This window comes from Eschrichtius robustus, chromosome 1 (assembly GCF_028021215.1).
Source record: "Eschrichtius robustus isolate mEscRob2 chromosome 1, mEscRob2.pri, whole genome shotgun sequence".
Classification (NCBI taxonomy): Eukaryota; Metazoa; Chordata; class Mammalia; order Artiodactyla; family Eschrichtiidae; genus Eschrichtius; species Eschrichtius robustus.
The window spans coordinates 50,058,375-50,076,895 of NC_090824.1; the positions used below are offsets into that span (position 1 = coordinate 50,058,375).

At 38.7% G+C, this 18,521-nt stretch overlaps 1 protein-coding gene across 1 annotated transcript in view; it reads left to right on the forward strand.

Annotated features, from left to right (window-relative positions):
- The window catches only part of SOS2 (SOS Ras/Rho guanine nucleotide exchange factor 2), a 106,709-nt gene that overhangs the window by 15,392 nt on the left and 72,796 nt on the right, over positions 1-18,521 (forward strand). Inside the window, exon 2 of the mRNA XM_068545647.1 lies at positions 18,377-18,502. Coding sequence (XP_068401748.1) covers positions 18,377-18,502 — 126 coding nt within the window. The remainder of the gene's footprint in view (positions 1-18,376; positions 18,503-18,521) is intronic.

Here is an 18,521-nt window from a genome sequence, read left to right on the forward strand (position 1 = left end):
CAGGAAGACCCTGGACTTCACCAAGGAGGATACCCCACGTCCAAGGACAGAGGAGAAGCCACAGTGAGACGGTAGGAGGGGCGCAATCAGAGTAAAATCAAATCCCATAACTGCTGGGTGGGTGGCTCACAGACTGGCGAACACCTATACCACAGAAGTCCACCCACTGGAGTGAAGGTTCTGAGCCCCACGTCAGGCTTCCCAACCTGGGGGTCCGGCTACGGGAGGAGGAATTCCTAGAGAATCAGACTTTGAAGCCTAGTGGGAATTGATTGCAGGACTTTGACAGGACTGGGGGAAACAGAGACCCCACTCTTGGAGGGCACACACAAAGTAATGTGTGCATCGGGACCCAGGGGAAGGAGCAGTGACCCTGGGGGAGACTGAACCAGACCTACCTGCTGGTGTTGGGGGGTCTCCTGCAGAGGCGAGTGGTGGCTCTGTTTCACCGTGGGGATAAGGACACTGGCAGCAGAGGTTCTGGGAAGTTCTCCTTGGCGTGAGCCCTCCCAGAGTCTGCCATTAACCCCACCAAAGAGCACAGGTAGGCTCCAGTGTTGGGTTGCCTCAGGCAAAACAACCAACAGGGAGGGAACCCAGCCCCACCCATCAACAGTCAAGTGGATTAAGGTTTTACTGAGCTCTGACCGCCACAGCAACAGGGAGGGAACCCAGCCCCACCCATCAACAGTCAAGTGGATTAAGGTTTTACTGAGCTCTGACCGCCACAGCAACAGTCAGCTCTACCCACCACCAGAGCCTCCCATCAAGCCTCTTAGATAGCCTCAACCACCAGAGGGCAGACAACAGAAGCAAGAAAAACTACAATCCTGCAGCCTGTGGACCAAAAACCACAGTTACAGAAAGATAGAGAAGATGAAAAGGCAGGGGGCTATGTACCAGATGAAGGAACAAGAAAAAACCCCAGAAAAACAACTAAATGAAGTGGAGATAGGCAACCTTCCAGAAAAAGAATTCAGAATAATGATAGTGAAGATGATCCAGGACCTTGGAATAAGAATGGAGGCAAAGATGGAGAAGATGCAAGAAATGATTAACAAAGACCTAGAAGAATTAAAGAACAAACAAACAGAGATGACCAATACAATAACTGAAACGAAAGCTACACTAGAAGGAATCAATAGCAGAATAACTGAGGCAGAAGAACGGATAAGTGACCTGGAAGACAGAATGGTGGAATTCACTGCTGCGGAACAGACTAAAGAAAAAAGAATGAAAAGAAATGAAGACAGCCTAAGAGACCTATGGGACAACATTAAACGCAACAACATTCGCATTATAGGGGTCCCAGAAGGAGAAGAGAGAGAGAAAGGACCAGAGAAAATATTTGAAGAGATTATAGTCGAAAACTTCCCTAACATGGGAAAGGAAATAGCCACCCAAGTCCAGGAAGCGCAGAGAGTCCCATACAGAATAAACCCAAGGAGAAACACGCCGAGACACATAGTAATCAAAGTGGCAAAAATTAAAGACAAAGAAAAATTATTGAAAGCAGCAAGGGAAAAATGACAAATAACATACAAGGGAACTCCCATAAGGTTAACAGCTGATTTCTCAGCAGAAACTCTACAAGCCAGAAGGGAGTGGCATGATATACTTAAAGTGATGAAAGGGAAGAACCTACAACCAAGATTACTCTACCCGGCAAGGATCTCATTTAGATTTGATGGAGAAATCAAAAGCTTTACAGACAAGCAAAAGCCACGAGAATTCAGCACCACCAAACCAGCTCTACAACAAATGCTAAAGGAACTTCTCTAAGTGGGAAACACAAGAGAAGAAAAGGACCTACAAAAACAAACCCAAAACAATTAAGAAAATGGTCATAGGAACATACATATCGATAATTACCTTAAACGTGAATGGATTAAATGCCCCAACCAAAAGACATAGACTGGCTGAATGGATACAAAAACAAGACCCATATATATGCTGTCTACAAGAGACCCACTTCAGACCTAGGGACACATACAGACTGAAAGTGAGGGGATGGAAAAAGATATTCCGTGCAAATGGAAATCAAAAGAAAGCTGGAGTAGCTATACTCATATCAGATAAAATAGACTTTAAAATAAAGAATGTTACAAGAGACAAGGAAGGACACTACATAATGATCCAGGGATCAATCCAAGAAGAAGATATAACAATTATAAATATATATGCACCCAACATAGGAGCACCTCAATACATAAGGCAACTGCTAACAGCTATAAAAGAGGAAATCGACAGTAACACAATAATAGTGGGGGACTTTAACACTTCACTTACACCAATGGACAGATCATCCAAAATGAAAATAAATAAGGAAACAGAAGCTTTAAATGACACAATAGACCAGATAGATTTAATTGATATATATAGGACATTCCATCCAAAAACAGCAGATTACACGTTCTTCTCAAGTGTGCACGGAACATTCTCCAGGATAGATCACATCTTGGGTCACAAATCAAGCCTCAGTAAATTTAAGAAAATTGAAATCATATCAAGCATCTTTTCTGACCACAACGCTATGAGATTAGAAATGAATTACAGGGAAAAAAACGTAAAAAAGACAAACACATGGAGGCTAAACAATACGTTACTAAATAACCAAGAGATCACTGAAGAAATCAAAGAGGAAATAAAAAAATACCTAGAGACAAATGACAATGAAAACACGACGACCCAAAACCTATGGGATGCAGCAAAAGCGGTTCTAAGAGGGAAGTTTATAGCTATACAAGCCTACCTAAAGAAACAAGAAAAATCTCAAGTAAACAATCTAACCTTACACCTAAAGAAACTAGAGAAAGAAGAACAAACAAAACCCAAAGTTAGTTCAACGAAAGAAATCATAAAGATCAGAGCAGAAATAAATGAAATAGAAACAAAGAAAACAATAGCAAAGATCAATAAAACTAAAAGTTGGTTCTTTGAGAAGATAAACAAAATTGATAAGCCATTAGCCAGACTCATCAAGGGGGAGAGGACTCAAAAAGAGGGAGAGGACTCAAATCAATAAAATCAGAAATGAAAAAGGAGAAGTTACAACAGACACCGCAGAAATACAAAGCATCCTAAGAGACTACTACAAGCAACTTTATGCCAATAAAATGGACAACCTGGAAGAAATGGACAAATTCTTAGAAAGGTATAACCTTCCAAGGCTGAATCAGGAAGAAATAGAAAATATGAACAGACCAATCAATCACAAGTAATGAAATTGAAACTGTGATTAAAAATCTTCCAACAAACAAAAGTCCAGGACCAGATGGCTTCACAGGTGAATTCTATCAAACATTTAGAGAAGAGCTAACACCCATCCTTCTCAAACTCTTCCAAAAGATTGCAGAGGAAGGAACACTCCCAAACTCATTCTGTGAGGCCACCATCACCCTGATACCAAAACCAGACAAAGACACTACAAAAAAAGAAAATTACAGACCAATATCACTGATGAATATAGATGCAAAAATCCTCAACAAAATACTAGCAAACAGAATCCAACAACACATTAAAAGGATCATACACCACGATCAAGTGGGATTTATCCCAGGGATGCAAGGATTCTTCAACATACGCAAATCAATGTGATACACCATATTAACAAATTGAAGAATAAAAACCATATGATCATCTCAATAGATGCAGAAAAAGCTTTTGACAAAATTCAACACCCATTTCTGATAAAAACTCTCCAGAAAGTGGGCATAGAGGGAACCTACCTCAACATAATAAAGGCCATATATGACAAACCCACAGCAAACATCATTCTCAATGGTGAAAAACTGAAAGCATTTCCTCTAAGATCAGGAACGAGACAAGGATGTCCACTCTCACCACTATTATTCAACATAGTTCTGGAAGTCCTAGCCACGGCAATCAGAGAAGAAAAAGAAATAAAAGGAATACAAATTGGAAAAGAAGAAGTAAAACTGTCACTGTTTGCAGATGACATGATACTATACATAGAGAATCCTAAAACTACCACCAGAAAACTGCTAGAGCTAATTAATGAATATGGTAAATTTGCAGGATACAAAATTAATGCACAGAAATCTCTTGCATTCCTATACACTAATGATGAAAAATCTGAAAGAGAAATTATGGAAACACTCCCATTTACCATGGCAACAAAAAGAATAAAATACCTAGGAATAAACCTACCTAGGGAGACAAAAGACCTGTATGCAGAAAACTATAAGACACTGATGAAAGAAATTAAAGATGATACCAACAGATGGAGAGATATACCATGTTCTTGGATTGGAAGAATCAACATTGTGAAAATGAGTATACTACCCAAAGCAATCTACAGATTCAATGCAATCCCTATCAAATTACCAATGGCATTTTTTACGGAGCTAGAACAAATCATCTTAAAATTTGTATGGAGACACAAAAGACCCCGAATAGCCAAAGCAGTCTTGAGGCAAAAAAATGGAGCTGGAGGAATCAGACTCCCTGACTTCAGACTATACTACACAGCTACAGTAATCAAAACAGTATGGTACTGGCACAAAAACAGAAACATAGATCAATGGAACAAGATAGAAAGCCCAGAGATTAACCCACGCACCTATGGTCAACTAATCTATGACAAAGGAGGCAAAGATATACAATGGAGAAAAGACAGTCTCTTCAATAAGTGGTGCTGGGAAAACTGGACAGCTACATGTAAAAGAATGAAATTAGAATACTCCCTAACACCATACACAAAAATAAACTCAAAGTGGATTAGAGACCTAAATATAAGACTGGACACTATAAAACTCTTAGAGGAAAACATAGGAAGAACACTCTTTGACATAAATCACAGCAAGATCTTTTTTGATCCACCTCCTAGAGTAATGGAAATAAAAACAAAAATAAACAAGTGGGACCTAATGAAACTTCAAAGCTTTTGCACAGCAAAGGAAACCATAAACAAGACGAAAAGACAGCCCTCAGAATGGGAGAAAATATTTGCAAATGAATCAACGGACAAAGGATTAATCTCCAAAATATATAAACAGCTCATTCAGCTCAATATCAAAGAAACAAACACCCCAATTCAAAAATGGGCAGAAGACCTAAATAGACATTTCTCCAAAGAAGACATACAGACAGCCACGAAGCACATGAAAAGATGCTCAACATCACTAATTATTAGAGAAATGCAAATCAAAACTACAATGAGGTATCACCTCACTCCTGTTAGAATGGGCATCATCAGAAAATCTACAAACAACAAACGCTGGAGAGGGTGTGGAGAAAAGGGAACCCTCTTGCACTGTTGGTGGGAATGTAAATTGATACAGCCACTATGGAGAACAATATGGAGGTTCCTTAAAAAACTAAAAATAGAATTACCATATGACCCAGCAATCCCACTACTGGGCATATACCCAGAGAAAACCGTAATTCAAAAAGACACATGCACCCGAATGTTCATTGCAGCACTATTTACAATAGCCAGGTCATGGAAGCAACCTAAATGCCCATCAGCAGACGAATGGATAAAGAAGTTGTGGTACATATATAGAATGGAATATTACTCAGCCATAAAAAGGAACGAAATTGAGTCATTTGTTGAGACGTGGATGGATCTAGAGACTGTCATACAGAGTGAAGTAAGTCAGAAAGAGAAAAACAAATATCGTATATTAATGCATGTATGTGGAACCTAGAAAAATGGTACAGATGAGCCAGTTTGCAGGGCAGAAGTTGAGACACAGATGTAGAGAATGGACATATGGGCACCAACGGGGGAAAACTGCGGTGAGGTGGGGATGGTGGTGTGCTGAATTGGGCGATTGGGATTGACATGTATACAGTGATGTGTATAAAATTGATGCCTAATAAGAACCTGCAGTATAAAAAAACAAACAGAACAACTAATACTAAACTTTCATTGGGTTATTTGTATGGAAATATGTTAATATAAATGTTTCAGACATTACATGAAATTTCTAAAAATCTTATATTTGTATTTGTATGGAAATATGTATGGAAATATGTTAATATAAATGTTTCAGACATTAAAAAAAAATTTCTATGAGCAATATTTTATAGTAGTTAGTATATCTTTAGGATGAAATTTGCTTTTTCTTTTTAAATTGAATTTTAACTCTTAAAACAAACAAAACTTCCAGTATTCTTAATTGGTGTTTGAGGCACTTGCATCCTTGCAGAAATCTTACCAGTAGAATAAAGATTTTGACCTAAGTAAATGAACAGACTGTGCATCCAGAGGGATTTATTTCTACATTGTACCAGAAACGCAAATGTTAGTTGATTGAACAAGTGCACTAGCAAGATTTTTGTGTTTGATTGTGAGTATGGAGAACTGAAAAAATATGTATATTAGGAAATAGCATTTCCGAAATTTGTCAAACCTAGTGTTTATCAATTAAAAATAAAGTTTAATGCTTTTATATGCATCTATGCATGAATCTATAGTATTATGACTATTCTGTTTACAGTGTGTGTATAAGGAAGTACCTTCTGGCAATTTGAAAATATGGTGTAACTAAAATACAGGTCTGACTTGTTAATCTACTGTTAAAGATTGAAAATTATTTTAATTGCTCTTTTTCTGACCAGTCTTTCAGAAAAATCTGAAAAATTAGTTTGTTCTGATGTGGTAATTTTATGTTGACTGTCTCTCAGGGTGCTGAGATAGTAAATACTGTGAAAGTACAAAATATGGTTATCTTTCATTGTCATCTTGATGTCCTTATTATTTATGGCTGGGATTTTAACACTATATTTGTTTTTATGACTTTTCATATTTTCAGTTTAACAAGTTTAGCATAAGAAACTCAGATGCTCAGTGTTAAGGTTGCTTTGTAGGTTATTTACTAAAATCATAATCATAGAAAAAAATCCATTAGACATTATCTTAATTCTCATGCACAGTCATTTTTACTGATTAGGGCCCTTGGCTTTTATGGAAGGATGTTATAACAAACAGCCTTATGAACTCCAAGCTGAACTTCCAATATAAATGTTTATTTTATATTTTTAAAAATGTCCTTGTTGATCTAATAGAAATACATGGTAGGATGTAATTAAGTTTCCTCTTGTTATATGAAAGAAGTGCAGGTTGTAAGAGGAAATATTTATTTCTCCCAAATCTATTTGGAATTTCTAAAAAAATATAAAGCCAGGTTTTTTGGATGTTAGTCCTATATGAATTTCGAATTGCCTTATTTAAACTCTTCTTATCCAGACTTCTTCAAAAAGTAGTTTTTACTTACTGTCTCCAGTTTCATGTGTCCTTCCTCTTTCTCACTTCCCTACTTATCATGTTTCCTTGTAAATTTCTTTGTATTTTATCAAAATTATTCATGGGAAAAAAAAGATAAATAGCTCTATAAGGCTTGTTATGATAAAGAGCATTACCTCCTCACTATTCACAACATTTTTTGCTTCCTAGAGGCAGCCCCTTTAATTTTTCAAAGTGATTCATTTCAGTATTCTGTGTCTCTAAGGAAAAAAAGTGCTTCCGTTGCTACTTATGACTTTTCTGTTTTGGGCATTATCTGTTGATTTCCTACTCTGGAAGGTAAGGATTTAATATTTTTCAATACACATATACATTCCCCCTCCAACCACATATACTTCCTGTCTCTCCTCCCACCCCATGGTTATATCTTAATTTTGGTTGGATCAGTATTCAGAGTTTATAGTATTATGACCATAAATAATGACCATATACTATACTATATGTTATTTATAGTTAAACTACTTTTTCCTTACTACCTAACCCTTTACTTTTACTGAAGTTAATAATTGTCTTGTTTTCTTGTTTGTGTATTTTCTATGCATTTATTAATTTAAGCTCAAACTCTCTACCAGTTGTTTAAATATCCTCTCAAGAGTTTTAGGTCCATCAGGTACCCTGATAATTTCATCTTCTTGAGATAGCTTCTCTTAGAGCCTTCTGATCTGCTCTAATCAGACTGGTGACCTTTATGCGTGTTGTACAGCTCTCATCTTATAATTTTCCCTTACTTCATCCTGGGCATTCCTTTGGCTTTTCTTCTGTATTGGTTCCTTTGTTTCTTTTTTTTTTTTTTTTCCAGAACTGTCATCACTGTAGTTCTTTGTTTTTTAAATAGATCTTTATTGGAGTATAATTGCTTCACAACACCGTGTTAGTTTCTGTTGCACAACAAAGCGAATCAGCCATATGCATACACATGTCCCCATGTCCCCTCCCTCTTGAGCCTCCCTCCCATCCTCCCTATTCCACCCTTCTAGGTCATCGCAAAGCACCGAGCTGATCTCCCTGTGCTATGCTGCTGCTTCCCACCAGCCAACTATTGTACATTCGGTAGTGTATATATGTCGATGCTACTCTCACTTCGCCCCAGCTTCGTGCTCCCTCCCCATGTCATCAAGTCCATTCTCTATGTCTACCTCTTTATTCCTGCCCTGCGACTAGGTTCATCAGTACCACTTTTTTTTTTTTTAAGATTCCATACATATGCGTTAGCATACGGTATTTTTTTTCTTTTTCTGACTTACTTCACTCTGTATGACAGACTCTAGGTCTATCCACCTCACTACAAATAACTCAGTTTCATTTCTTTTTATGGCTGAGTAATACTCCATTATATATATGTGCCACATCTTCTTTATCGATTCATCTGTAGATGGACACTTAGGTTGCTTCCATGTCCTGGCTATTGTAAATAGTGCTGCAGTGAACATTGTGGTGCATGTCTCTTTTTGAATTATGGTTTTCTCAGGGTATATGCCCAGTAGTGGGATTGCTGGGTCATATGGTAGTTCTAATTTTAGTTTTTTAAGGAACCTCCATACTGTTTTCCATAGTGGTTGTATCAATTTACATTCCCACCAACAGTGTAGGAGAGTTCCCTTTTCACCACACCCTTTCCAGCATTTATTGTTTCTAGCTTTTTTGATAATGGCCATTCTGACTGGCGTGAGGTGATAACTCACTGCAGTTTTGATTTGCACTTCTCTAATAATTAGTGATGTTGAGCATCTTTTCATGTGCCTCTTGGCCATCTGTGTGTCTTCCTTGGTGAAATGTCTGTTTAGGTCTTCAGCCCATTTTTTAACTGGATTGTTTGGTTTTTTTGATATTGAGCTCCATGAGCTGTTTGTATATTTTGGAGATTACTCCTTTGTCTGTTGTTTCATTTGCAAATATTTTCTCCCATTCTGAGGGTTGTCTTTTTGTCTTGTTTATGGTTTCCTTTGCTGTGCAAAAGCTTTTAAGTTTTAGTCCCATTTGTTTTTATTTCTGTTACTCTAGGAGGTGGGTCAAAAAAGATCTTGCTCTGATTTATGTCAAAGAATGTTTTTCCTATGTTTTCCTCTAAAAGTTTTATAGTGTCTGGTCTTACATTTAAGTCTTTAATCCATTTTGAGTTTATTTTTGTGTATGGTGTTAGGTAGTGTTCTAATTTCATTCTTTTACATGTAGCTGTCCAGTTTTCCCAGCACCACTTATTGAAGAGGCTGTCTTTTCTCCATTGTATGTTCTTGCCTCCTTTGTCGTAAATTAGGTGACCATATGTGCATGGGTTTATCTCTGGGCATTCTGTCCTGTACCATTGATCTGTATTTTTGTTTTTGTGCCAGTACCATACTGTCTTGATTACTGTAACTTTATGGTATAGTTTGAAGTTGGGGAGCCTGATTCCTCCAACTCTGTTTTTCTTTCTCAAGATTGTTTTGGCTATTCGGGGTCTTTTGTGTTTCCATACGAATTGTAAGATTTTTTTGTTCTAATTCTGTGAAGAATGCCATTGGTAGTTTGATAGGGATTGCATTGACTCTGTAGATTGCTTTGGGTAGTATAGTCATTTTCACAATATTGATTCTTCCAATCTAAGAACATGGTATATTTCTCCATCTGTTTATGTCATCTTTGATTCCTTTCATCAGTGTTTTATAGTTTTCTGAGTACAAGTCTTTCGCCTCCTTAGGCAGGTTTATTCTTAGGTATTTTATTCTTTCTATTGCAATGGTAAATGGGAGTGTTTCCTTAATTTCTTTCTGATTTTTCGTTGTTGGTGTATAGGAATGCCAGAGATTTCTGTGCGTTAGTTTTGTATCCTGCAACCTTACCAAATTCATTGATTACTTGTAGTAGTTTTCTGGTGACATCTTTAGGATTTTCTATGTATAGTATCATGTCATCAGCAAATAGTGACGATTTTATTTCTTCTTTTCCAATTTGTATTCCTTCTCAATTCCTTCCAATTTGTAGGCTTTCTATAGTTGGGGCGAGCAGGGGCTACTCTTTGTTGTGGTGTGCGGGCTTCTCATTGTGGTGGCTTCTCTTGTTGTGGAGCATGGGCTCTAGAGCACAGGCTCAGTAGTTGTGGCGCATGGGCTTAGTTGCTCCGCAGCATGGGGGTTTTCCAGACCAGGACTCGAACCCATGTCCCCTGCTCTGGCAGGTGGATTCTTAACCACTGCACCACGAGGGAAGTCCACCAATAATGTTTTTTATGAGCCTTCTTGTACATGTCTTCTGGTAAACGTTTGTGCTTATTGCTCTAGAGCAGTGCTGTCCAATTGAAATATAATATTAGCCACATATGTAATTTAAACTTTTCTCATAGCCACATTAAAAACATAAGAAGACACAGATGAAATTGATTTAAATAATGTATTTAACCCAATAAATCTAATCATTTCAGCATATAGTCAACATAAAAATTATTGAAATATTTGACATTTTTTGTGTGTGCTAGATCTTTGATGTCTGGTATACATTTTACTCTTATAGCCCATCTCCAGTTCAGTAGAGCTACATTTCAGGTGCTCAGTAGCCACATGAGGCTAGTGTCTACTGTATTGGACTGTAGAGCTTTAAAGAATATAAAATATTGAGTAGTAGAATTACTGGATCATAGGGTATGCTTATCTTGAACTTTAGTAGATGATGGCAAAGTTTTCCAAAGTGATAGAGCCATTTTGCATGCCATTGGCAGTGTGTGAGAGTTCCCATTTTTCTACGTAATCACCAACACTTGGTATTATTACACTTTGGGTAGTAATTTTTGTGTTGTGTTTAGTAAATCCTTTTCTGTCCTGAGGTCATTAAGATAATTATCTATTATCTTGTTTTATATTATCAGAACTTTATTAGGTCTATTTAATAGGTCTAAAATCAACTAAAATTGATTTTTGTATCAAGTGTGAATAAGAGTTGATTTCATTCTTCTCCATATGGGTATCCAGTTGTTCACTATTCATCCACTTGCCCCAGCGTCCCTCAACAATCTTCCCCCTGCCCATAATGTCACCTTTGTTATACATCAAGGGTCTGTATATCTGTGGGCTTGTTTCTGTACTCTCTGTTCTGTTCTGTTCATCTGTTTGTCTATCATTATATCAGTATCACATTATTAAATACTGTAGCTTTGTAATAAATTCCAATAATAATTGGAGCAAGTACTTATATTTCTTTAAGAGTATATGACTGATTTCTTAGCTTTTTGTATTTCTATATAAGTTTTGAAATTATCTTTTCAATTTTAACCAAACATACTGTTTGGTTTTGACTGTGATTTTATTAACTCCATGGACCAGTTTGAGGAGAATTGATATATTTACAATATTAAGTCTGATAATTCATGAACATGGTATTTTATTTCATTTATTTAGATCTTTAATTTTTCTCAGAGTCTGGTTTTCTCCCTAGGAGTCTTGTACTTCCTATCTAAGATTTATTCCAAAATACATGGTATAATGTTTATTCTATTATAAGTGATATTATTTTAAAATTTTATTTTCTAACTTTGTTGCTGTTACATAGAAATAACATTTTATTTTTATGAATTGAAATAATTTATGTGTACAATATTTTTATTTTCCTTCATGGGTGTATTAGTCTGGAATCTTTAGAGAAACAGAAATACACACACACACACACACACACACACACACACACACACTCTTATAGAGGCAGAGAAGTGCAAGTCTGCAGTCAGTAAGCTGGAGACCCAGGAGAACTGATGGTGTAATTCTAGTCCAAGTGCTAGTCCAAAAGCAAAAGAAGACCAAAAACCTGGGCTGTCAGGCAGAGAGAGAGAATTATTTCTTACCCAGCCTTTTCTTCTATTCAGGCCTTCAGTGGATTGCATGAGGTCCACCCACTCTGGAGAGGGCAATCTGCTTTACTCAGTCTACCAGTTCAAATGTTAATCTCATCCACAAACACCCTCAGAGACACCCTCAGAAATAATATTTAACCAGATATCTGGGTACCCGGTGGCCCAGAAGTTGACACATCAAATTAGCTATCACAGTGGGCAATCAAATCATCTGCAAATTTGTTTCTTCTTTTCTAATTCTTATAGTTTCATTTTTCTTGCTGTACTTCACTGGCCAGGACCTCCAGTACAATGTGGAATAGAAATCATAATAGCTAGTATCTTTGCCTTTTTCCTAATCTCAAAAGGAAAGCTTTCAGTGTTTTACCATTAACTATGATGTTTCTTGTAGCTTTTTTGTAGATATCTTTTACCAAATTCAGGAAGTTCATTAAGAGATTTGATTATGTATGAATATTCAAAATTTTATATGCTTTTTCTACATCTGTTTAAGATCATATTATTTTTCTCTCTTAATCTGTTAACATGGTGAATTACTTTGCATGATTTTCCAACATTAAGCCAACTTAACATTCCTAGGATAAATCCAGCTTGGTCATGTTGTATAATTTTTTAAAATATATTACAGAATTAAGTTAGCTAATAGTTTATTTAAGCTTTTGTTTCTAGGTTCATGAGTGAAAACGAGCTGTACTTTTCATCTTTTTGAGTTTTTATATCAAGGCTAGCCTCAAAATAACTTGAGAAGTCTACTTTTTTACTTATTTTCGAGAAAGCTTGCTTAAGATTGTTGCATTTCTTCCTTGAATGTTTGATGAGTTTGTCAGTGAAGCCATCTAGGCCATGCAATGAGCTATAAAAGCAAGTCTTAACATATTTCAAAAAAATTGAAATCATAGAAAGTATGTTTTCTGACCACAATGTGATTATTCTAGAAATCGATAAAGGTAACGTGAAAAAAAAAACCTTGTGTGTTTAGAAATTAAGAAGTATACTTCTAAATTCCAAAGTTAAAGAAGAAACCATAATGGAAATTAGAAGTTAGTTTGAAATGGATGACTGCAAAAGTATTCCATATAAAAATCTGTGGGTTTTTTACAAAAGTAGTTCTTAGACAAAATATACATATTGCAAAAGAAGAAAGGTTGAAAATAAGTATCCATCCCAAGAAGTTAGAAAAAAAGAATAAATAGCAGAAGAAAAAATGAAGATGAAACATATAAATGAAATATAAAACAAACATAAAATGGAGAGCATCAACAAAGCCAAAAGTTGGTTCTTGAAAAGATTAATAAAATTGATAAACCCCTGAGAGACTGATCAAGAAAAGAATGGACACACAAATAACTGATATTAATGAAAGAAAAGACTTCAGTGAAGTTTCTATGAACTTAAAAATGCAAGAGGCTATAATGAACAATTTTATGCTTAATTTTGAGAATTTAGATGAAGTGGTCACCTTAATGCTGTTTTCTTTGTGGGAAGATTTTTAACTACCGCATCAGTTTTCCAAAATAACTATGAGACTATTCAAAATTTTTTCTTACTTTTTATGTCAGTGGCATTGATATCCTTCTAATACCATGCATTAGAACAATACTTTTCTATTAATCATTCTTTCAACAGATATTTACATGACACCTACTATAACGCTAGGCACTATTTTTTACCTTCTTTTTCCTCATATTCAGTTTGACTGGATTATTTTTTAGGACAGATTACTAGATTCTAATTTTAAGAAATTTAACAACAGGGACTTCCCTGGCAGTCCAGTGGTTAAGACTCCGTGCTTCCACTGCAGGGGGTGCAGGTTTGCTCCCTGGTGGGGTCCTAAGATCCCGCATGCTATGCGGTGCGGCCAAAAAAAAAAAGAAATTTAACAACAAAAGAGGCTCAGCACAGCTGTGTGGCAACAGAAAGCAGCATATACCATTGTAAAAGAAATCTGACTAGCACCTACTTCATAGAGCACCTCTGTAACGTATAAAGTAGTATGGTTATTCAGGGATACCTCTGTTGCTAGGGTTCATGACCTAGTGTTCACAGACTTCTAGTAAGTTTATTTTATTTATTAACTTTGCAGCAGGTTTTTATTTTTGTTTTATATCTATTACAGTGTTTGAAACCTAAAGAAACACATTTTCTCTTCAAATTTGGATGTGTATATAAGTATCATTTGTCTGGACTCAGCACTCAGTGCCTTGGTTTCTTGGCCTGTATCTGCTCTGAAATCATCAAGCTGTGTCTGTCTACCCAGGGGCCCCAAGAACAAGAAAAACAATAGCCAGAAGTTTATAGTTCTTAAAAGCAAATAAATTTGGAAAGAAAAAAAGTGAGGTAAAAGGTTTGATTCACTTTCGTAGAGTCTGTAGCTGGGAACCCAAGCTGTTTTTGAGGGACATCTGGTCTGTCTTGGGTAGCTGGAACCTCATACATACCCCCTTTGCTTCTTTAGTGGTTCAATCAAAGACAGTTCCCACAAAAGCTGGCTAAAAGAGCCAATACCCAACTCCAGGGCCTGAGAGTTCTCGGCATGGCAGTTTTCTCTTCCCAAACCCAGAGGCCAAACATCTGACCTACATAAGGGAGCAGGGCTAGAGTTTAGCAGAGGGGTTCAAGTGTGTGCTAATGTGGACATCAGCAGTCAGGCTGGCCCAGAAGTAGTAAGGTGGGCCCAGACGCACTGAAGACCTTTATGACATACTACACAATCCTTTCTCCCAGTGTCCTGGGCCCCAAATTTAATGGTGCCTATTCTTTTTTTTTTTTTTTAATTTATTTTTGGCTGCTTTGGTTCTTTGTTGCTGTGCGCGGCTTTTCTCTAGTTGCAGCAAGTGGGGGCTACTCTTCGTTGCAAGTGTGCGGACTTCTCATTGCAGGGGCTTCTCTTGTTGTGGAACACGGGCTCTAGGCACGTGGGTTTCAGTAGTTGTGGCACGTGGGCTCAGTAGTTGTGGCTCGTGGGCTCTAGAGCGCAGGCTCAGTAGTTGTGGCGCACAGGCTTAGTTGATCCACAGCATGTGGGGTCTTCCCTGACCAGAGCTCGAACCTGTGTCCCCTGCATTGGCAGGCGGATTCCTAACCACTGCACCACCAGGGAAGCCCAAATGGTGCCTATCCTAACTCACAGCCAGGTTTGATTCTGCACATAGCCCAGGCCTGATGCAAAATGCCCTCCCAGAGGAAAACTAACAGCTTTAATTTACAGACTTACTTGGTTTGTACTGACCTCAAAATTCTTCCCTCCCCGTGGTCTTCACCTGGGTGTGGGGCTAGGGAACAGATAATGGGATGACCGAATCCTTTATGAAGGCCTTGGCCAAAGAGCAGCTATTGCCTACCACATGGATCCCCGTAGGGCCAAATTCTTGGCTTGTTGGCTTAACAAAAAAATACAAAAGTTAAGACAGGAAAAGTACTGGACAAGATTGGTCTAAAATGTGCAGTCCTACAACAGCTGTGGAAAAAACCTACTCTGAGAAATTTCTCAATCTCACACGCACTTATTTCCAGGATAGTCCTACCTGGAAGATACTGCTACTGGTTGTGAGCCTTTCCTGTGGTTCAGTGCGATGAGCCTTGCACCCTTCCCCAGCCTGCCAGGGAGGCAGACAGGCACATACATTCCTAGGCCCCCAGCCAGCCTCCTCTCCCTAAGTGTTCCTGCGGTGCCTGCAGGGAGCTGGAGAATCTGGCTCCTTGCCTTCAACTGAGAATCCGGAATCTGAGCCCACAAGATGAATCTGCTGAGGAATATTCAGGATGCTGAGCGAGAAGAGCTTGGGGAGGAGAGATGTGGCCTGAACAGCTGAGCTGAGGCCTTCAAAGAAGGGCATGGGGGAGGAGGGGGGAAGTATTGCTAGGCGTGCCTCTCCTTCCCTTCTATTTTGCTAGAAACAGGTAACTTTAGAGTATAGGGGGAAGACAGGTAGACATGAGAAAATGGAAATCCAGTTCATTCTGCTAGAGTTTCCATTTTAAACTGGTTTGGCTTGAGAGAAGTTGAAAGTTAGTGCCTGAGAGCCTTCTTTCTCTCTTCCTTGACTAAATATGATAGCAGCTATAATCTGTGCAGTTCAGCTCTAAAAAATAGGGCTCTTGGAAAGAGGCTTCCAGGGAGAAGAGAATAGAAGGAGTAGTCTAAGGGTTCTAGGTAAGGGGGAACAAAGGGTCCCTGAATGCTGAAGTCATCAACACCTGTTCCTTGGAAGGGTCACTTGCACCCACTGGCCCAAGTAACCAGGCCGGCCAGGTGAGGGTGGAACCTGTGTGGTTCTAACAAGGTTGCAGCCAATACCAAGGCCAGTCAGTTACTTGGGGTAGCTCGGAACTGAAGGCAGGCTTCTAAGACCAGAGATCCTGTTAACACTAGAGAAGGTGGTGTGGCGGTGAGATGCCCAGAAGGGCTGGCAATAAAGAACAGCTGTCACTGTTCAAAACAGTATTTGAACACTTTAGCTAAGGAAAAGACTCCTTGTCCCTTTAATCCACACCTAAATATCTCAAACCCACCAGAGATCTTAAAATGGACATAGCCATGTGCCAAAATATTAAGATTCCAAACACATGTCTTCTCAGGCTATTCCCTACAGCAGGTTGGGGAGCCCCTCCATCCCTGTAATATCCATTCAGAAATCTGTCAGAAAGCCTCTGACTTCACCTAGGCCAGGGTCTGGAGTCCAGATGGGGGCTGCCCACGAAGAGTGGCTGTGAAGCCTGGGCTAAAAAATAATATTTTGCTTCCCAAGATGGCCAAAGGAGAGGAGACGCAAAAGATGATGTTACTGCCTCTGTGGGCTGGGAGAACTTCACCTGTTGACTGAAAAGGGGGTCAGAGGAATACAGTGGGAAAACAGGGTCTGAGGAAGATACTAACAAAGGAAAGCTCCTTGAGCCCACGTTTATCTGATGAGAAATTTGTCCTCATGTTGTGCCCTGGGAGACTTCAGCCTTTGGAGTCCTTGTAGAAAACAGGCTTCAAGCAGTAGCTGATGATCAAAGAAGAGTCTTCTGTTTGGTACCCGGCCCAGATCCAAAGCGAAAGTAGATTTGGGAGGAACAGTTGGGGAAGGCCGGATGGATATGTATGTCTCACAATAAGAATTTGGCCCCAACGTCAGGGACTTAACTATTGCTAGAGATGTACAAAGTAGATCTTACTAAAATGCTCTGCCCTTTGGACAAGGGCAAGGGGTGGGGGTGGCTTGCTTTTGAACTGTAGGAAAATGGTTTTGTAATGGAGTCGGCAGGCCAAGTGAAGAGGGTCCTGTGCCTTGCCTACCTGGGGGAGTGGGGTTGGTTGATACCATGCCCAGCCTGCAGAGCAGCATCTGACTCACTTAGGCGGTACAGCACTGGCGTCACTTTTCAGTGATAGCCACCAGCCCCAACCACCTTTCTCAGAAAACGCCTCTGGAGTGGGATCTCACCACTGGAAAGAGAAGGCAGATCCAAGACCAGTGGCCAAAAGCACCTGAACTTTTTATCTGTAAACAGAGTGGCATGGCTTTCAACTGAGCCAGAGGGGGATGTGGAGGAATGGGAGCAAGAATGGCATTGTTTCTGGGGAAGGGAAAATGCAACTTGGAGCAGGGCACCTCTGCCCGACCTCCGTGGGGAAGCAGGGACGGGGCAGATTGTGCCTTCAGCTCCACCACCGGCCTACACGTAGCTGACAGCTTCCTCCACCCCACCCCTAGCACCTGGGCTTCACTGTCACATGTAATCCACTGAAGCCTGTAGGCAAGCCACTGAGGCACTGCAGTAGCTCTACTCAAAGGGGAGAGAAGACATTAGGATTATAATTGTCACAGGAAGGGCAAAACCCAAACCTTGTACAAGGTTATCACGTAAGTTATCACAGATGGCTGCCTCTCCTCTTATCACAGAAATTTAGCAGCCTCAGGACTTTTGTGAGAGTGATTGATGTCTTCCCTGATTGGGATCTTGGTACATAGTAGGTTTATTAATTAACTTCAGGGTATCCATGCTTCCTTTGAAATTGTATAGAATATTTTATGTGCATATGCTTTTTTGGTGGTAAGGATGAGAGGGGCCAGTGACTTTCAGCTTATTTTCAGAGTCTAGAAAAGATTAAGAACCACTACTCTGAGTTAAGAGTTTACAGAGACCAACAAATACAGTTTTTCTTCATTTTTTGTGTTTTATATCTGTATTTGAGTGACCATTCTGGTAAAATACTATAAATTATATATAAGATTCTCTGACTTTTGTTTAATAAATATCATTTTGCCTGTACTTAAATTGAGAACTTTTTTTTTTTAAAGGTTCAGGAGCAAGTACATCCCAATCTCTCAGCTAATGAAGAGTCTCTCTATTATATTGAAGAGCTGATTTTTCAGCTGCTTAATAAATTATGCATGGCCCAACCAAGGACTGTTCAAGATGTGGAGGTAAAAATTATCTTGTTAT